Source organism: Oncorhynchus mykiss, chromosome 4 (assembly GCF_057628025.1).
Source record: "Oncorhynchus mykiss isolate SJ-2025 chromosome 4, ASM5762802v1, whole genome shotgun sequence".
Classification (NCBI taxonomy): Eukaryota; Metazoa; Chordata; class Actinopteri; order Salmoniformes; family Salmonidae; genus Oncorhynchus; species Oncorhynchus mykiss.
In genome coordinates, this window is record NC_143025.1 from 22008406 (window position 1) to 22029639 (window position 21234).

The following is a 21234-nucleotide window of genomic DNA, read 5'->3' on the forward strand; positions in this document are numbered from 1 at the left end:
AATATCACATGAATACACATTGGACATGGCAAAATGTATAGAATTGCAAGAAAATTTACTTTGAAACTGCTAAACTTTCTCTGCACCTGTGACAAAATGTGTAGAATTGCAGGAAATAAACATGATGGGTGTGAACAGTTTTTGTCATGAACAGTTCTTGTGCTCATAGAAATAGACGTGGGATGTTTCCCAATGCAATAATCCCACTCCTCACCAAAAATTAAAAAACGTTCCTAAACAACACTTGCACTTGAACTCTCCTAGCTCTGACTTTTCTGATAACTACTTTATTGAGGAAATGAGTACTTACTATACTTGTGATGTGTGGTTGTCCCACCTAGCTATTGTAAGAATAATGTACTGTAAATTGCTCTGGATAAGTGTCTGCTAAATTACTAAAACGTAAAAAATGAAAGCAATCCACTCTCGCCCAGTTCTATTTCTGTCCCCTGTCCCTTCTCCCTAAACCAATCACTCAGATTTCATATAACTAGTAATATCAGTTCTGTGAAGGGTGAAGGAGACGAGACGGTGTTAGGAAAGACGGAAGCTATATGTACTGAATTTGAATCAGACCTGTAAAATACACACGTCACCCCAGCCCATATGATAAACTGTCTGTTGCTGTGTTTCGGGGGCGAGTACTAAAATGACTGGATTATTCGAGAAATGGGCGGAGACAATCGTGAGATTATAAATACTTGTTGGGCTGCATTTCGTTCCACCTTCCACCCACTCACGATCTGGCAAATCCTCGACCATCGCTGCGGCTTTAACGAAAGCAGTGTGTCAAACAACCGTGTTTACGCTGGAGCTCTGAAAAAAGACAAGAGGGTAAATTAAACGTAGTTTGTCGATAATAGGCTAGTTACTTTTGCTTGACGTCCTTTCTGTTCGGCGTTAAGCGAAATGAATGCTTCTGGCGGTGGCTTTTGACAGCGTTCGCATAGCTACAGTAACAGTTAACGTTAGCTATCTGTCTAGCCAAGTCGATTAATTGACTTAAAATGTCATACCATATTGTTTCACGCTTATTATTTTTTGTCGGGTGACGTTAGTATTTAATTATGGGTAGGATATTGATGTAATTGATTCATTTTAGCTAGCTAGTTGACTAACTGCGTATTCGTGTTACTGTGCAGTGATCCAGCAGTGTCCAGTGTGCAGTGTTTTCTTCTAGTCTGACTAGTGTTCATTTAGCGTGTTTTTAATGTCAGACAACCGGGCATGCTGCGATACTTGTGAACTATCTTAAGTATTCTTAAATTGTTTCACCGCTTATCTATCTTGATCTATGGTTTAGGCTATTATTGACCACAATTCCCGATTGTTGTCTAACGTTATGCTATACATGTTTTTAACAGTGCTCCGGTTAAGCCCTGCATCATCTTGACCAGAGAACGCAGGGATCATTTGCTTCAGTCTCTGAAGAAACATTCTGTTTCGGGAGAGAGTACAATTTGATAGTACTTACATGCTGCAGCCGCCATCAGTCCTTCATAGTAATCTTTAATCGATGCAAAATGGTGCAAAATAAGATCACCGAAGTCACTGGATTCCATCGCTCTTTCAAGGTTAGTTAACGTTACTGTTTCTATTAGGTTGCGTTGGTTACAAGATGGAGAAGTGGGACTAGGCTGCATCTTGCAGTATGTAACCACATCCTTCTATATTTAATGACGTCTGTCTTCACATTTGGGTGACAAACGTGTCCTTGCCACCAATGTTCAGTCTTCACAAATGCAAATATGGGTAATGACTGAGTTGTCTAGGGAACGGGTCTACTTGGACAATTGAGTGAAATTTGGTTCAGATGCTGTTATTGGATATGAAGCCTTGTACAAGTGGGCAGTGCACATAATTTTTCACTGGACACTGTATCAACTGTGAAATTCTTAAATTGATTCCAATATTGTAGTGGATGCCATGAGACCATGGCCACTGGAGCTAATGGGTTGATCATTTTATCACAGTCTTATGGGTCATTTTGAATGCTGAACTGTTATTAGTTGAAATTCACACATGTGTTCTCATCTAGGGCCCAAATCCCTTTGTGGGTGATGAATTCACAAATGGTTCCCTCCTTAATTCAGACTTCAATTTTGATTTGTCAAATAGACATGGTAAGTGTTCCTTTTTTTGTTTTGTTTTTACTAATCACTTACTACAAGAGGCCAATGTCAGCATCCTGGGACACCAACTCAGTAGTAGCATTTCCTATGTTAAGTAGCACCCTAGTATTCATACAGATGTTTCTGATTGTGTAGATATTACCTCCAGCAAGCCTATTGACATCCCTGATGCCAAGAAGAGAAATAAGAAGAAAAAGCGTTGCAGGGCAACTGACAGCTTCTCTGGCCGATTTGAGGGTGAGTAATTTTCTTATCTCATCTAAAGGACAGATTCTCTAGATTATGGTACAACATATTTAATCTATCTGGTGAATTTATTTTTTTTTAAATATAAATTTGTCCCACCAGATGTCTACAGCCTGCAGTCAGAGGTACTTGGAGAGGGGGCTTATGCAAGAGTACAGACCTGCATCAACCTCATCACCAATAAAGAATATGCTGTCAAGGTAAGATGTTTCTCATGCTGCACAAGTTCTGTAAAAAGGAACCCCAATATGTGCCTGAACATGTTATTGTCTTGAGTGGCTTGTTTAAAATTTGTGGATGAGGATTTTTTTTTTAGGAATGGTTGAAAGCTCTCCCAGGATATTGCGTCCCTCAGAGGATAATGTTTGAAGTGTGTCACGCTCCTGACAAGGGCCTGTGACTGCTGTCATCTTACATTTCACTTCCTTGCTGCTTTGGCATTTGATCAATATGAAGATAACTGCACATGGTCACCTGATCATTAGCCCCACTGGGAGGAATTGCTATTGAAATGTAAACCCTGAATCAATTTAATGACCCTGAATCATCAATGTCCTCTCCGGCATCTAAATTTGTAGCATGTACTCTTGGAAATGTACTTGTTTGGGACATTGTTCAATTCCCTAGACAGATGTCGTCATGTTTGTTCTGTTCAGCCCTTTGAAACGGATGTCTGAGGCTCTCACTCAGTGTTGTGCTTCTGCTGTGGTTTTATGGGCACTGGGGGCCTAGCTACTGCTAGCACAGAAACTTCCCCAGTGTTTTTCTGACTCTGCCAGCCAATCCGAGCCAGCGGAAGGCTACATCCTCTTTGCTCTCATTTGTCAGCCAGGCTCCTAGTGGTGAGAACATTGTGTACTGGCAGCAGTGCCAAAACATGTTGAGGGTTATGACCTAGGGTGTTTACACTTTTTTAAATTTTTTAAAAAATTTATTTATTTTTTCCTCTAGAATTTTTTAAAATTCATTATTTTTTTTACATAAAGGGATGCAGATTGATAATGTTTTGGATTCCTGTGCCTTGCTGCTTTTTCTCTCTTTTGCATTGAGCAAGTAAATGTTGTGAAATTCAATTTTGGCAGTTTTTCACTTTGCAGAAGTGTCGTAAGATTGAGTTTGTTCCATATTTGGTATGGATTCCTTGTATACTGCTGCAAGACTGTTACTTTTGCATCCAGTATATTAATGGTATTTGTTCCCTTTCTAATAAACATACTGGTGTTAAATAGTTTACTATAGAGGAATCCTTTGAGGAGGATTCTATGGGGAGGGGTGTGGGAGAACCAAGTACTTGAAGTCCCCGCCTAGACCTCAACTGCCCAGATGTCCTTGCCAGCCACCCCTCCCCCTCTCGACAGCTGGATGGGGGGCTGGGGCTCCTGGTGTTGCAATCCCAACAAAATCCAAAACTGCAGGAAAACAATCCCAAAGGGGCCTGCCTGGCTAGCTGCGTCCTCGGGTCCTGCATAAGGAGTGCTCCTGGGCGTTCATGCATCTGATTTACAAACCTGCAGTATGACTCAATGGGGCCCTCCTAAAGCCATGCTGTGGGGATTTATAGCCCCTGGAGGTGATCGGTGACTGTTTGCAACAGGACAGTAAAACCCCCACAACCCTCCAAGGACAAAGGGCGCTCACCCCCACAGCGTTAGCTCTTCATTTAGCTGTCAATTTTTCCATTATCAGTTAATCGATACTGGTGTCTGCTCTGCTACATGTAGGCTACTCGTTGGAGGTTGTGATCAGGAGAAAGTCACTGGTTGGGTGCGGACTCTTTTAAAATAGTCCCTAGGCTTTGGGGACACACAGGCCCCTAATCCTAGACAGTCATTGTGCTCTGACCCGGTGGGGTTCAATGGCAGCCCTAATCCATCTAGCAGGAAGAGCGTCACGTACACCCTCAGACAATGAGGGGGTGGCTGGAAAATTCAGGCCTTTGCTTTTGGTGTCAGCAGTCTCCCTTGGCTGTGCAACAAGCTGGGCTGCCAGGCAGCAACCCACAGCAGCACTAGAACTATATTTAGTCGTTGCTCTATTGTCAATACAAGTCTTTGGGAACCCTTTGCCTTGTAATTTCACGGCACAAGCATGGAAGGTTGGAATATGGTATACAATATTTAGAGGTGTGGGGCCTTGATTCTCCACCCGTTGGCTCTCTGGGTGGTTAGGCACTTGGCAGACCCCAGAAGTAGGTTAACCCTTCATCCTAACTGTGCCTAAAGGTTGGAAGTTGAGAAAGGTGAACCTAAGGGCTCAATGGTATATTTCCAGTCCTTACACAGTATATTAATAGGATTTTATGCATGTGTGATTGTTACCCCAGTGGCCCTTAACCCAGACTTCTCCATTGCAGATCATTGAGAAGAGACCCGGTCACAGCCGCAGTCGCGTCTTCAGGGAGGTGGAGATGCTGTACCAGTGCCAGGGTCACAGGTAAGATTACTACTTAGACGCCCAACCACAGGGACCTCTGAATAATATATTATAGTAGAAAGCAGCTTACCTCATTACACCTTCATGGCACTGTAAATGAGCAATGCCCTGAGCAAAGTCTTTATAGTTATTCAATTAAATTCCTTGACTGAAGAATCTTTTTAAGTAATGACTGTCGTGTGATTAGTTTTGACCAGTGTCCTGTCCTTCACTGCAGAAACATCCTGGAGCTGGTGGAGTTCTTTGAGGAGGAAGACAAGTTTTACTTGGTGTTTGAAATGCTGAGAGGGGGTGAGTGCTTCTAACAGGGTTTAAAGGCTTTAAAAGTAAATTGCACCACTTCCTTCTGCATGCTTCTCATTGAATTTCTTAGTGTGTCTTAATTAGGGTGGAAATTCCTGCAGCTTTCTATAAATTCCCTGGTTTTCCAGAAATCCCGGTTAGAGGATTCCTGGAATGAGGAGGAAATCTGGTATCATGCAACCAGGATTTCTGGAAAACCTTGGAATTTATTGAAAGTTACAGGAATTAAGCAACCCTAATCTTAATACAGGCACTTTTAATACACATAGGGTGATAGGGTTGAGCAGGGTAACAAGTGTGGCGTTAACCTGCAGGTACAGTCCTGGCTCACATCCACAGGAGACTACACTTCAGTGAGCAGGAAGCCTGCGTTGTGGTGCAGGACATCGCCAGCGCTCTGGATTTCCTGCATAACAAAGGTAAGTCTGCTACAACCAGGTTGAGCCACAGACCAGGGCTTGCTTGGCAGGCCAAGGGATGGGGTTTCATATGGGGACTGGGAAGGGCGCTGGCATCTGGAGATGGGCTGGCTGGCATTTATCATAAGGGCTTTACAATGCAACTTTTACTGATCTGGTTTCAGCAGATAAAAGGCTCGGCCCACTAATCTACTTCTGGGTAGAATCACAAATGGTTCAAAGGTCTCGCGTGTTCCCTCAACACCTGGGCTGTTAAGTCAAAGCCATGGTTCCCATGTGATCCCTAGCAGTGGCCCAGGCTGGTCATTTGACACATGCTAACCCCCCCCCCTCTTCTGTCTATTGCCTAATTATTCATGCATCAGAATGACTCTGCGTTTCATTTTTACAGGAATGGCACATAGAGATCTGAAGCCGGAGAACATCTTATGTGAGCATGCGGACAAAGTACGTTTCCATTTACAGGTGTCTGATTTGTAGATATCTGTAGCCACTGGCGTATTGGCCACTCTAATCTGGAAGTATGAGTACACAATAAGGCCTGGGGGGGGGGGGGGGGGTTTATATGGCCAATATACCACGGATAATGGCTGTTCTTAATGTCTGGCACAATGCAGAGTGCCTGTACCCAGCCCTTAGCTGTGGTATATTGGCCATATATCACAAACCCCCGAGGTGCCTTACTGCTATAAACTGTTTACCAATGTAATTAGAGCAGTAAAAATAACTTTGGTCATACTGTGGTATATGGTCTGAATACTATGGCTGTCAGCCAATCAGCATTCAGGGCTCAATCCACCCAGTTTGATTTGGCCATAAATCGCCTTCTGCCATCACTCAATGGAGCTGTAGACCATAACCAGCACCCTGGTCAAATATTTTGAGAAACAGTAGAATTGTTTTGTAAAATTTCTAAAACGTGCCCATTTCCCTTCCTTTGTAGATCTCGCCAGTGAAGATCTGTGACTTTGACCTGGGTAGTGGGATCAAGCTAAACAGCGACAGCTCTCCCATCTCCACCCCAGAGCTCCTCACTCCAGTAAGTCTGTCTACTACACTCTGTTTAGCCAGTCTAGTTTTGACTCCATGTAAATAGGCCTGTGGCAAGGCTTTGGGCAGGAAACTGAAATTCTATGGAAAGCAGAGGTGGTGTGACTATTAGGACATGGTACAGCAAAGCCCCAGTGAGGGCTTTCTTGTGCCTTTGTCTGAGGCAGGGTGGTTTTACAATTCTGCTCCCTATGTAGATTGGCTTGCCTGTACGGTATTGGACAAGCCCAGGTGGTGTCACTTGCAGGAAGCCCTCTCATTGGGAACCAGGGAGAAGGTGTGCTGGTATCTAAGGCCAGGGACAAAGTTAACTGTCGGCTGGTTTCATTGTAATGATGGGGATTGACTCTCAGCCCGTGTATAAACACACACACCTTTGGCACGCTCTCCTATCTGGCAGCTCCTATGCTTAGGTATCTGAGAAGCACTTATCAGCGCCATTCAGATTCCTGAAAGTTTAATGTCCACATCCTGCTACTTATCAGTGGAAATGGTGAGGCACCTGGGGCTAGGCCATGATGGGTTAAGCCAAAGTTTCATTAAAAAAAAAACTACTTTTAAACCCTGACTGGCACAATGTTACTGGAATTCTTCAAATGTAAAGGGCAACTATCCCATTCTGTGCCTCTCCTGTCAGAGGGAGATGGATGTGAGCAGGTGACCCAGATAACCAGGCTAGTTAGAGGGAGAAATGTGGGGGTGTTTTCATTGTAACCTGACCTAGCTTGGGTAGCCTGTTGGCAGGCTGTTGACTATTTGTGGGAATTATAGTTTGGCCCATATTGGAGACAGACAGGGTGGTGTGAGTGCTGAGTGGTCTCCTCTGTGATCTTGGGTCTCAGCTCTCAGGGCAGTCTGAGGATAGCCTTGTCTGCACCCCCCCCCCCCCCCCCCCCCCCCCTCTGGTTTCAGACTGGTCTTTGTTATGAGAGAGATTGACCTGGCCCTGGGTCAGACTGGACATCTTTGAATAAATATATTTTGTAATTCCTGTGTGAAGAACTAGATATAATATCCTTGAGGCAAGGCTACAGGGAACAGATTGCACGTTTGTGCAGACCGCGAGGCCAAACCATGCTACAGTATGTGGAAGTGGTTGAATGAGAAGCTTATTTTAACAGTAATCGGAACGAGACCATGTCTCCTGTCACTGATCTTCTGCTACATTCCCCTGGTAGCACTTGAGCTGTAACATGTAGAAACTGAAATAACATTGCCGCCCACCCTCTGGTCTCTGCTCTTGCACTGTAATCTCTACCCACTTTCTCACCACATGTGTGCAAGCCTGCATTTCTCTTTGTATTCATAACACAAAAGCCTCATGTCTAACGGTTGTTCCAGATAAATTGCCCTTGTGCCTACTAGCAACTGTGCTTTGATTGGCTGAGCCAGGGGGAGAGTGAAAGAGTGCGGGGGAGTGGTGTGTACCCAGCACTGCTCATGCGCCTCTCCCTTGTTTTTCCTAGTCTCTGTTCAGGCCATTCTTATCTGATTTTCTTTCCTGACATACTTTTCCCCACATCCCCACACTTAGTGTGTTATTCCCCAATGTTTCATAGTATTTACACACACAAAACAACCTTGGTCAACCAAAAGCCGTCCTGTTCTTTCCACCAATCGATTGGTCGAAATGTTTAAATGTATTTTTCTGTGTTAACTACATATGCACTGAGCTTGTCTGATGCTTTAAGCACACTGATTAATGACTGCCGCTTGATGGTCACTGACTACCGCTTGATGGTCACTGTTAAATAAAATGACAGCCTGTGACTGGCACATGTTTAAAGAAGTCCGATGTGTGGATGACATTTTACTTATTGTGGAAACTACTGGAGATCAGGGGAAAAGGAGGGTAAAGGCTGAAGTGTTGTGAGCGTTGTGCCAAACAGTTGCTGTTAGATTACAATATTTTTTTTCCTGACCATTTGGAACAACTTAAATACTAGTGTGCCAGTCTGTTCTAATAAATGTATAAAGCCTTTATTACAGTAGACTAAACAGTTTCATGCATTCTTGAATTGCGGTTTATTGTTTAGACTATTTTAGGTAAACTTTAGTTTCATTTAAAAACAAAATGTGATTGCATTTCAAAGCGTAAATGATTAATTCAGTAGCCTATATATTGAAAAACGGGTATAACTAAGTTAAGGTATTAAGCCTATTAATGATAACATTATGTATTATAATCATAATTCTAACAACAATGAGATCAAGAAAAAGGATGGTGTCGGAGCAAGCGCTGCATGTATGTGTTATGAGGTTATGTTAGAAAACAAGTTTGGAAGTCTGCCAGTTTGGAACTAGGTAAACACAATTATAACTACCATTCTGTTCTAACAAACATTTTTGTAAGGCAAGGGCTGTTTTCTCATTGCTGCCTCTGAATTGTTCTCGTTCCAATATCCTGGTTAACTTTGCAATTATGCACATAGCAATACAGGGAAAGGTGCCAATTTTACAGTGCACTGAAGATTGTTTCAGAACCGGACAGGGAACATATCCAACATTGGAGTGTACATTTGTTATAAAATATTTGATTTATTGTGTTGCATCATAATTAGAAATACTATAACCATATAATATTTCAGTATCGTGTCTTCCTCTTGGCCTCTGCAATGGAAGTGTCCACTGAGACATGCATGAATCAGACAAGTCCTGTGCACGATGGGATTTATTTATAAGTGCAAATATTCTTGGTTGCCAACAGCCTGTCGACTATCTGGTCAGTCCTATAGAAAGCACACTTAGGAAATGTTGTGGTTACTGTACTTGTAGCGGTTGAGCCTTAAGGGGGTTTACTTTCAGGGAATGGTCTCTTTTCTGAGAATCATGTTCAAGTGGTTTCCTGAGAATTTAGTGGTGTAATCAGGTCTGCATGAGGCTGTGTGCAGCAGTGAACACATACAGGCATGTGGTGCAACTTAAAGCTTTAATGTGACTTTTTGGGCTTCCTGACCAAACTCACATTTGTGAGTTTTATAGATTTGTCATTCTCATTGAAAGCAAGTCTAAGAAGCGGTAGATCTGCTCTGTGGTCTATTTCTATGCTCCCTGTTTTCTGTCTTTTGATTTTGTACACAAGCTGAAATTCAGTATTTTTGGTTAAATGAAAAGTTATTTCATAGCGATTTAGCTAATACAATGGTTCTGTAAACACTATACAATGCTTTGTCACAAACTGAAATTAAGGAAACTGGAATTTTAACACTTATTTTAACAAACTGGAAATGGGGCAGGAATTCTGTTTACTGCAGCTTTAAGGGGAATTCCCAATTTTTCTGACTTGTCAGGCGCTGAAGTGCTAATGAAAGACCTCTTTCTTTAAGCGGTCAAGCAAAGGCAGCTGTGTTATGAGTTGACTGGTCATATGGTTAGGAAAGCTCCAGGTTGCGGTGAGAATTTGTTGGCAGAAATCAATGTCGGCTGATTAGCCACCATCTCTGTCACCGCAGGAAGGATTAAAGAGTCGAAGACTGATAGTCTTCAATAGTATTGCACCAGCAGGATGAAGTATATCTGCTGCTCTACAAATCAGTTGAGCAGAGCTCCCTCACCTTATCCCCTTTGGCTGTCCCATATCCTTGTCATGCCCTGAGCAGTCATAAGCTGGCTACTGGGCTTAGCCATGTTTTTGAAGGGGGCTCTGAAACACGAGTACTCTTTTGATTATCATACTCCTCAAGCACCTTGGTGAACAAACATATTTTGTTCCATGATGCTGTTGCTAGGCAGGGCAAGCCCATTTTGGTGAGTTCTGGTATCAAAATAAATGGTCATTCAAACCTTTTTTTTTTTGCTTTAGTTTTCTTTAGTCACTTGTCTTAGGATGGTCAATCTCCTGCACAGCAACTCCGCTCCCAATAAGTGTAGACCTTACAGTGAAATGCTTACTTAAGAGCCCCTAACCAACAGTGCAGTTAAAGAAAATAAAAATATGGATACGAATAAGAAGTAACTAAAGAGCAGCAGTAAAAAAATAACGTATGTGTATATGGGGTGTGCCAGTAGTCAATGTGCGGGGGGCACTGGTTAGTTGAGGTGGTATGTACATGTAGGTAGAGTTAATTAAAGGGACTATGGATAGATGAGAGTGGTGGGGGGGTGGGCAATGCAAATAGTCTGGGTGGTCATTTGTTCAGGAGACCTATGGCTTGGGGGTGGAAGCTGTTTAGAAGCCTCGTGGACCTAGACTTTGCGCTCAGCTACCGCTTAGTGTGGTAGCAGAGAACAGTCTGACTAGGGTGGCTGGAGTCAGACAAGTTTTAGGGCCTTCCTCTGACACTGCCTGGTATAGAGGTCCTGGATGGCAGGAAGCTTGGCCCCAGTGATGTACTGGGACATTCTCACTACCCTCTGTAGTGCCTTGTGGTCGGAGGCCAAGCAGTTGCCATACCAGGCAGTGATGATGCAGCTGTAGAACCTTTTGAGGATCTGAGGACTTGTGAATGTTGCCCTGTCTAAAGATCTTACTAACATCAGCTGCGGCGATGATCAGTCTTCCGGTACAGCTGGTGCTCTCATGCATGTTTCAGTGTAATTTCCCTCAAAGCGAGAATGGAAAAAGTTTAGCTCGTCCAGTAGGTTTGCGTCACTGGGCAGTTCTCGGCTTTACTTTCCTTTGTAGTCTGTAATTGGTTTGCAGGACTTTTCACCTCTGTCGAGTGTCGCAGCCGGTGTAGTACGACTCGATCTTAGTCCTGTATTGACGCTTTGCCTGTTGCTGGTTTGTCGGAGGGCATAGCGGGATTTATTATAAGCTTCCGGTTTAGGGTCCCGCTCCTTGAAAGTGACAGCTCTAGCCTTTAGCTCAATGCGGCTGCTGCCTGCAATTCATGGCTTCTAGTTGGGTATGTACGTCCGGTCACCGTTGGACCGACGTCATCGATGCACTTATTGATGAAGACGGATGTGGTGTACTCAATGCCATTGTAGGAATCCCGGAACATATTCCAGTCTGCTAGCAAAAGTCCTATAGCTTAGGATCTGCTTCATCTGACAAGAGGCTAGCTGTGTGCAAACAGACCCCTCTCCTCGGACCGAGGAATGGGATATTTTTAAAGTGAAGAACACAATTATGCTTCAAACCACCCCACAAAACTGAGCTGTTCAGAGCCCTGGTGCTTTAGCAGGCTCTCATTCCATAGCATGTTTTATTTTTTTACTAGAGGGGTGCTTTGGTCTCCTTCAACCAGAGCACTTTCCATTATAAAACTAGCCAATCAGGAGTATTAAGTGCATCCTTGATACCTCTGCTGACCTGAGCTCTGGGTTTAGTTTCTGTGGTCTGGTCATTCTAACACAACATATTTAATCTGTTCAGAAATGTGTTTTTGACTCTAGTTCCTTGAAAGGTTAAACAAAGTTTTGGCCCTAGTGGAACTAAAGCTAGAATCTTTCAAACGCCAGCATTTTCCCAGCGGTTGTTCAGTTTCTCTGAAAGTAAGCCGAAGAGAAGATCATTTGATCAGAGTAGGGCAAGCCAACTCCTAAGGAATGTCTTTGTTCTCCTGTCCTGCAAAAACCAGCAGTGACCCACATCTCTTCACTGTGTTTTAGAAAGTATTAACCCCATTTGGTCATTTGTTTGTCGCCGTTATGCAACTGCGTTCTTTTCCTAGCTCGGTGTTGGGCCTAGTTTCACATCCTACGCAGGCAATCATAGCCTGTTCAGTCAGTCCACTGAGCTTTGAGTGCGAAGAACAGGCTGTCGCACAGGGCCCTAGTCATCACTCACTGCCCTACCCTACCTAGATCATTGTATATGTTCTCCATGCCTCCTTACATTTTCTACAGAACAGATGTTTTGGAAAGCAGGGGCACTTAAAGGACTCCCATCAGTGTGGATAATCCTTCCCACTAGTGAGGAATGCTGCGGTCCAAAAAATGACTTGTTCAGGGACATTGGACAGCATAGACATATTTTCCTTTTCACTGTTGTACCCACAGCATTACACTCGGCTCTGTTTAACCTCCGCAGTAGCCTCGGGGCGTTGACTGCGCCCAGCCCAGAGCTAACTAACCCTGCTGTCTCGGTCTGTTTCCTGCAGTGTGGCTCGGCAGAGTACATGGCCCCTGAAGTGGTGGAGGCCTTCAGTGAGGAGGCCACAAACTATGACAAGCGCTGTGACCTGTGGAGCCTGGGGGTCATCCTCTACATCCTGTTGAGTGGCTACCCACCCTTTGTAGGCCGCTGCGGCAGCGACTGTGGCTGGGATATGGGAGAACCCTGCCACACATGCCAGGTAAGGAAGAAAGGACACCTCTGGCTTACCCAGATTCTTTCATTTGTTTAGTGTGCTTTCCAGAAACTGTATCCTGTTTGTGGAATAGTGGCATATTCCTAGGTGCACATTAACTACACTGACTTGCGCACAATTGTGAAATTCAAGCTCTGGGTTTCCTTACTTATTGATGGTAATGAAAGTTCTTTATCACTAGAACATGTTGTTTGAGAGTATCCAGGAAGGGAAGTATGAGTTTCCAGAGAAGGACTGGGCTCACATCTCCTCAAGTGCCAAAGACCTGATCTCCAAACTTCTTGTTAGAGATGCCAAGAACCGCCTGAGTGCCGGCCAGGTTCTGCAGCACCCCTGGGTGCAGGGGGTAAGTCTCACTCTCAACCCCCCCCCCCCCCCCCCCAGGCTCTTTGAATTCGACATACATTTCAGTGGGTAGAATGGGTGGGGTTTCCTTTGTCTAACCACCTGCTAAAACATTTTTTTTTTTTTAGGGATTCTCTGACACACTGCCAACATCCATCCTACCTCAAAGGTGAGTTAATCTTTGGGTCCCTGAGGGATTTGGGCTATGTTATTTAGTGTAGTGTAGCCTAGCCTGATCACCGCCATTATAAAAGTACAACTAGTGTAACTAAAATGTCAACTTCTGCATTAAGATTTGTTTGGTTGTGCCTTCTACCCTTTCAGGAACAGTGCCAAGGACCTGACGTTCTTTGCTGGCAAGGCAGTGGCCATGAACCGGCAGCTGGCTGAGCAGGCTGTGATGGCAGAGCAGCAGCAGCTTGACGAGGCTCCCACTGTCATCACAGCCTGCTCCACTTCCATGCACCTCTCCCCTCCATCCAACTCCAAGCTGTCCAAGCGCAGGCAGAGCCTGCTAAAGACTGGGCCTGTCTCTGCCGCTGAGCTCTGCCAGCTCCTCGCCCCCCTCGTCATCACGTCATCTGCCTGAATCACCGCCTTTGACCAGCCGCACCCACTGATTCGGATCTCCAGATGACCGCTCAGCCTGGCCCCTGCCTCGCCCTGGCCCCAACTCAACCACACTTTTACTGACTGCAGGCTTGTCCCCCTCTTTAACAGGAGAGACCGCTGCCATGCCTGGCTCCTAAAGTATATTTCGGAGGGCAAAGATGCAGAGCCGGCAGCCCAAATGCACACATCCCCAAAATTCCTGATCAGTGCAGCTCCACGTATGTGTCCTCTATTAATTGAAATGTGATGGCAGTTGGAGAAATGGCTTGAGCTGCGCTGAGAATTAGAAAAGTACAACACTGCTGTTTACACTTTGGACTCTGTTAAATGCTTCACTGCCTTCTGCCCCATAGCAGCACTTGTAAAGCACATTAGCCAGGGCCTGCATACATGGCACATCCAGGCTGAGGGGGGGGGCCCTTTTCAAGCTGTTTTTCTTTTGAGTCTATGGCAGAACGGTTGAACCAAGCTCAGACACCAAATGACTGACTACCTGTTGTGCTGCTTCCACATGTTACAACTGGATCCACTGTGAATGAAGTTTATCTGGAATGTTCTCCATGTCTGAATGTCCCATCAGCAGATGCATACACGCTGATGCAATGGCCAACATGAAGGGTTTTACATGTGGAGGTATTCAGTGGAAGGAGTTCAGAAGGCTGGAAGCCAATGCTGCCAGTGTCTGTCGCAGTCCATTGTTTGGATAAATTACTCTTCAACTGAGCCTCCTCTGTGGAAGGTCTAAGCCCACAGTACAAAATGTTGTGGCTGTGCCCATGAGCCTCTAGTACCAGAGAATGTATCTATAACCAGCCCTTATTACGCTACAATGCAGTTTCATAGGTGACATGAATTATGCCAAACTACCAATCGCCATGCATCATTCAATTTTCATCTCTTCTTTCTGATATCAGGGAATTCCTCCTGAATTTCTACAATGCAATAGGGGTTGAATTAAATGTTGCGCCTGCCTCTGCGGAAGTTGCTTTATGCACTAACCTAAAGTTCTTGGCACATGCAACTCATTTGATACCAGAACATGATCTTTGTTGTCCTGATGCTACCCTCAATAAACATGGAGCAGGAAAATTGCAAATTTGGTTCCCCATGCCAAAGCTTCCCATGCCAAATGGTGTACTAAGTGTTGTCATCAAACCATAAGATGTATTAATGTAAACATCTAAAGTTATTTGACTGCTATGTAAAGGAAATATGCCATGGCTGTCATAATAATCTGTTTAATTTAGCAGAGTTAGAAATGCAAATTTTAGCCGACGTGACTTGGCTAATGTACTTGGATTTGTTCAGGGTTTAATCAGGCTTTTCTGTTAAGAGGTTAACCTGCTATTGACCTCTATAATGTGACACCCTCAATGATTCCAAATTGCATCACAACTGCAAAAAAATCATTTTGGGAGAAATAATTTGCATTTAACATGGTGACGGAGATGATGGAAAAGTCTAAATGGAATAGCATTCCAGAAAAGTCTTCCGAGGACATGTAGCTGTATTAATGAGTTATTTAAAAAGTTAACTAATGTTTAACTCCATGTTAATGTTTAATTGTGCCACTTTTTTTTAAATCTTTTTTTTACACGTGTTTTTAAGCTTTTATTTTTTGATGTCAACCTCATGCAGGTGCTGTTCAGGTGGAACACCAGATGTTCCTTTTTTTTTATTCCTTTTTTTAAAGTGTGAGGGAAGTTTTATCTGGAGCTAAATTAATGCCCAGTGACAGTTATTTTAATGTTATTTTGTAATGCGAAAGTGTTGGCAACAATCTGTTTGGAAACCAGTTTGGCTGTTAGGAAATTTACAAATTTATATTAGTGATGGGTTCTCAAGACACTGTAGCCAATGCCAAAAAGTCATGAAAACAAGTGACAACGTGCGTGTTCTCATCACCAAGGAGTACAATGACTAAACTCATGACTGTCCATGTAGTGTTACCACCACTGCAGTTTGGTAATCTTGGAAGAAATGGCTCCCTTAGTGTCAAAAGGCCCATTATGCTGATTCATGGGACACTGATTGTGATCTTTTTGAAACCTTTCTACCAATGTATGTTTCTGGGGTTTTATGTCTTATGGTAAGACTTACTTGAATTTGTGTATGCAGCTGTTCTTTGTTTGGGGAAACTAACTAGCTATCAAGAATATGAGAAAAAGCATTATGCTGCGTAAGGCATTTTTGGGGGGTTGTGAAAATGCCTTTTCAATTGAGTTTCTACCTGCCTTTTATTTTTTTCTCTATCAGACAAGTGTCTCCCTATTTTGTTAGGGTTGTGATTCTCTGAAATGCAGATGTAGTACTTACATCTACAGTGTGTTCTTAGTCATAACCATTTCTACTTTTGCCCAATGCAGTAGTTTTGGACTTTGTAAATGATCTTGCAACAATGTGTAAAATGAGACCTTCAACTGGACAGTCATAATCCACTCCCCCACTATTTGAATGGTGCTCACAGGGAACGCATTTAAGATTTTAACAACATTGGAACAAATGTATAAATATTTCAGTTCGAGGGAGGTAACGTAAATGTTTATCTACGTGGTTCTCTACTCAAGCCTTCTCTTCGGAGTTGTTGCCCCTTGTTTTTAACTCTTGTCCCAGCCCAAAATATTAACGGGATTTATTTTATTTTTTACAAATCATACTTCTGAGACATTGAATTGAAATAAGCACTTTACTGTAACATGGGACTGATTTGCAGTTCACGCAAAGAAACATGACTTGCAGAATTTTTTTATTGTTTTTTTTCTAAATACAATAAATTGCTTTGAACAAGTATTCTCCACTTATTCTGCTATTTGTCTGAGGAATAGTTAGAAGCCTAGGGGCCAGTTCAAGGATGTAACTGCTGAACCATTCCAACATGTTTTCACTTGTAAACTGGCACAATCACCATAGTTTTACTCTGCCAGTTCATCACTTGGCCAAGGCTTAAGTCTTGATCTATTCTACTGTAAATGACTCTCAGATACAACGCAGAGTAAAGGACACATGCTCTTTGCTTGGGGGCAGTTAAGTAATATTTACTATCAACCTAGTCACATGTAATTGGTTTGGTCCAGAGTCGGAGGTGTTAAGGATTCATGACTGTCTATACACAAGGCAAGTGATGCCACTGTTTCCCCAGGAGGTCTGGCAGTGTTGCTTATCAATCCAGGGGCTGGGGACACTGAATTCCTGTTAATACTCAGCACACGAGTCATATGCTCAATCTGATACTGCAATTTTCCATTTGCTCAACAGAATGCAGAAAAGGAATGTCAACTTAAGTCCTAAAATATATTGTATTACATAAGATGCACTACTAACCGATTGCGCAAACCTCACCAGGGATTTCAAGGAAATGATGCAATGTTATTTTGCTTGGAGCGGAGTTATATCTGGCTCGGTATGCCAGTGTCAGAGCATTGCTCAAATTCTGAGTCTTCCCCCTAGTGTTGACTTTAAACTACTCCAGCTCACCTAAAAATATTGCACACAACCAAATGGGTATTTATTTGATATGTGGGTCAAAATAAACTAAGAGCAAACCTGTGGCGCAAGATACACTTCTCCCTTCAGGACTGCTGTGGGAGTTGTTCTGGTGTTTGTTACTCAGTTCTGTGAGGACGTTGATGACATCGGCTCCACAGGGACATCCTTAGAAGCTGCTGGAGGGTGTCTCTTGTCCAGGTTTTTGGCCTCAGGAACCTCAAATGCCTTCAGAGAGTCCATTATCAGTTTTGGGTAACCCCAGTTCTTGTTAGTTTTCTTTTTCCTCACATTGCCCTCTAAAGCCTCTTTCTGTTCGTCAATCAAAAACGGCATGTCACTTGTCACTACCTCAATGTCATACTTGGGCTTTGGGAAAACCCTGCTGGGATCCATTTTTGGTGCCTTGGGTATGAGGGCATTGAGAGATTCCTGCAGACCCCAGAGGTGTTGGATTTTTTTGCGTTTGATGTGGAACTCTAGCTTGTCTCTCATTTCTTTGCTGATAAGTGCCTTAGAACAATTAAATTCAAACTCTACCTCTGACACTTCCTTAGGCTGAGGAGTTTCTTTGGGTGTGATCAGTTCCATAGACTTGCTGAAGATGGTAGGTGCTCCCAATGCATTTGCCAAATGCTTCTGTTTCAGGTTAATCTCAAGAAGTTTAATGGATGCCTTTCTCATGAATAAAATATTTGTCACTCTGGGTATAGGGATGCGCATACCTGGTCCGACTAGCTTCTTTACCAACCTCTTCGGAGGAACCCTTCCCTGTGGCATAGACAATCTGATTTCCAGGCACTTGCTTTTCAGTTCTATTTCAAATTTGGTCCGGGGATAAGTTGTTTTAACTTCCAACGCATCAGGTTGAGTGGATGTATCTATGACAAGAACGCTGCTACATACACTTTTCTCAGTAGAATAATCAGACTGACTTGATGTAGCAGAGAGGGATTTCTCCCCCTCTGTTTCCAGTGATGTTACTGTTATTGGCCCTATCTCATCCTGAAGTTGTTGGCAAGTGATCAGAGGCTGGGAAATTGTTTCAGCGTTACTGTCTAGAATCAGATTTCCGTTGTCCTTACTCTTATATCTCTGACACTTAGCGCCTTCTGACCTAAAGGCTTTTATATACTTCAAAGCAAGCTTGGGAAGAGCCCACTGCTTTTTTATCACTTTATGCTTCACATGACACTCAAGTCTGTTCCTTACCTCCTGGGGGAGGAATGGGGTTTCTACACCATGGAAATCCAACTGAACTGGCTGTGGTGTGACCTCCTCGGCTGCCGTCTTCTCCAGGGAGTCTGAGTAGAGAGTAGGCACTCCCAGTAGGTGGTGTTGTCGGTTTTGCTTCAGAGTCATCTCAAGGAAATCAGTTGTTTCCTCTCCAATCATACGGATTAAAAATGATCTTTGCTTGGGATATGCAAAAAGATGGACAAAACATTGAGGACGAGGAGTCTTCACCAACCCTGGACATAATTTCAAACCTAAGGGCTTGCTAGATGTTCTAGTCTCCATCTTTTCTCGTTTCAGATCTTTCTGACCATTGATTGCCACCTGGGATATAAGAGTAGTGTTATCTTTTTTAAATGTGGTCTTTGCGTTGTCGTGCTGGTTGGGATCTGTAACTTTGTCACATACCATTGGTTTATGATTTTCCTCTTCAACAATTAAAAGAATTTCAGGAATCCTTTTTGTGGCCTGCTTCAGTCTTTCTGGGAGTAGCATCCCAATAACTCGAACCAACAATATGGCACGTCTCCATAACCTGCGTATGATCTTTCGGCGGATGCTGTGCTCTAGATTGTGCCTCTCTTGCATTTTTACTGACAGTGGGTTATTCAACTCTGACCTGCCAGCAGGACCTTTGTTAGTAGAGGATGGCTCATCCTTAGAAACCACTGGTGTAGCATGGACTGTTTCACTCATCTCAGACACAAGAGTAGATGGATTGGATGTTGAGCTGAAAGAGGACCAGGAGGTAAATGAGCTGATAGAATCAGATGACCCCATAATGTTCAGAGGCCAAAAGCTGTACTCCGTCTCACTGCTGGTGGCGGTGTCGTTTCTGGACTCTGGAGTGTCCACTCTGATGTTGACACACCTGTCATCATCGTTGTTGCACAGGTGCATAGACCCACACTGTTTGCAGTCAGACGGTAACTCGACATGACGTTTGGAGGAAAATAAAGGTTTTCTCTTTGTTTCCAATTCACTGGCCCTGTCATAGAAAAAGTCATATTCATTGTTGTATTCAGAGTCACATTTAGTAGCAGGGCTATAATCTGGGCTGGAGTCAAGATAGGAATCTGGAGGCTGCCTCCGCCGTGGCTTCCTCTGTCTTCTGCTCCCACAGCTGACCTTGTGCACAGTGTTCTCCGGAAGATCATCCAGTTCATTCACATGGTCTAAGCAGCTACTGTATAGAGTGTAGCGCTGGGTGGTCAAATCCTTCAGCATGTCCCTTGTGAGAAAAGATACCACTGATATAAAAAAAATGTAAAGACAAGAAATTTATGAAATTCCTCAAGTGTTGGCCAGAGCACACACACAGACTCTCGCTCGATTGCTCACACACACACAAGGCTGGTGGGAGGGGCTATAGGAGGATGGGCTCATTGTAATGTCTGGAATAGAATTAATAGAATGAGCCCAATGTGTGGTTTCCATACAGTACCAGTCAAAAGTTTGGACACACCTACTCATTCAAGGGTTTTTCTTTATTTATACTCTTTTCTACATTGTAGAATAATAGTAAAGACCTCAAAACTATGAAAAAACACATATGGATTCATGTAGTAACCAAAAATGTCTAAAACAAATCAAAATATAATTAAGATTTGAGATTCTTCAAAGTAGCCACCCTTTGCCTTGATGACAGCTTTGCACACCCTTGGCAGTCTCTAAACCAGCTTCACCTGGAATGCTTTTCCAACAGTCTTGAAGGAGTTCCCACATATGCTGAGCACTTGTTGGCTGCTTTTCCTTCACTCTGCGGTCTAACGCATCCCAAACCATCTCAATTGGGTTGATGGTCGGGTGATTGTGAAGGTCATCTGATGCAGCACTCCATCACTCTCCTTCTTGGTCAAATAGCGCTTACACAGTCTGGAGGTGGGTTGGATCATTGTCCTGTTGAAAAACAAAAGCTCAAACCAGATGGGATGGCGTATCGCTGCAGAATGCTGTGGCCTTGAATTCTAAATAAATAACTTAGTGTCACCAGCAAAGCACCATTACACCTCTTCCTCCATGCTTCATGGTGGGAACCACACATGCGGAGATCATCCGTTCAGCTACTCTGCGTCTCACAAAGACACGGCAGTTGGAACCAACAATCTAAAATTTGGACTCATCAGACCAAAGGACAGATTTCCACCAGTCTAATGTCCATTGCTCATGTTTCTTGGCCCAAGCAAGTCTCTTCTTCTTATTGGTGTCCTTTAATAGTGGTTTCTTTGCAGCAATTTGACATTGAAGGCCTGATTCACGCAGTCTCCTCTGAACAGTTGATGTTGAGATGTGTCTGTTACTTGAACTCTGTGAAGCATTTATTTGGGCTGCAATTTCTGAGGCTGGCAACTCTAATGAACTTATCCTCTGCAGCAGAGGTAACTCTGGATCTTCCATTCCTGTGGTGGTCCTCATGAGAGCCAGTTTCATCATAGCTTGATGATTTTTGCGACTGCACTTGAAGAAACTTTCAAGAAAGTTCTTAATTTTCCGCATTGACTGACCTTCATGTCTTAAAATAATGATGGATTGTCGTTTCTCTTTGCTTATTTTGTTGTTTCTCTTGCCATAATATGGACTTGGTCTTTTAACAAATAGGGCTATCTTCTATATACCACCCGTACCTTGTCACAACACAACTGATTGTCTTAAATGCATTAAGAATGAAATAAACTCCACAAATTAACATTTTAAAAGGCACACCTGTTAATTGAAATG

General features: G+C 43.4%; 2 protein-coding genes across 2 annotated transcripts; one reads left to right on the forward strand and one right to left on the reverse strand.

The window, feature by feature from the left end:
- The first annotated feature begins 527 nt into the window (after positions 1-527).
- Positions 528-16587, forward strand: LOC110521512 (MAP kinase-interacting serine/threonine-protein kinase 2). The gene is made up of 14 exons (XM_021599110.3): positions 528-834; positions 1365-1574; positions 2039-2123; positions 2268-2369; positions 2481-2578; positions 4732-4811; positions 5029-5102; positions 5429-5533; positions 5925-5980; positions 6477-6572; positions 12631-12825; positions 13022-13186; positions 13314-13354; positions 13510-16587. The coding sequence occupies exons 2-14, from the start codon at positions 1524-1526 to the stop codon at positions 13772-13774; spliced, it is 1413 nt and encodes a 470-aa protein (XP_021454785.1). The 5' UTR covers positions 528-834; positions 1365-1523; the 3' UTR covers positions 13775-16587.
- A 693-nt stretch (positions 16588-17280) lies between these two features.
- LOC149983939 (uncharacterized) lies at positions 17281-19849 on the reverse strand. Its single transcript, XM_090231477.1, has one exon. The coding sequence runs from the start codon at positions 19741-19743 to the stop codon at positions 17404-17406; it is 2340 nt and encodes a 779-aa protein (XP_090087603.1). The 5' UTR covers positions 19744-19849; the 3' UTR covers positions 17281-17403.
- Positions 19850-21234: the final 1385 nt, after the last annotated feature.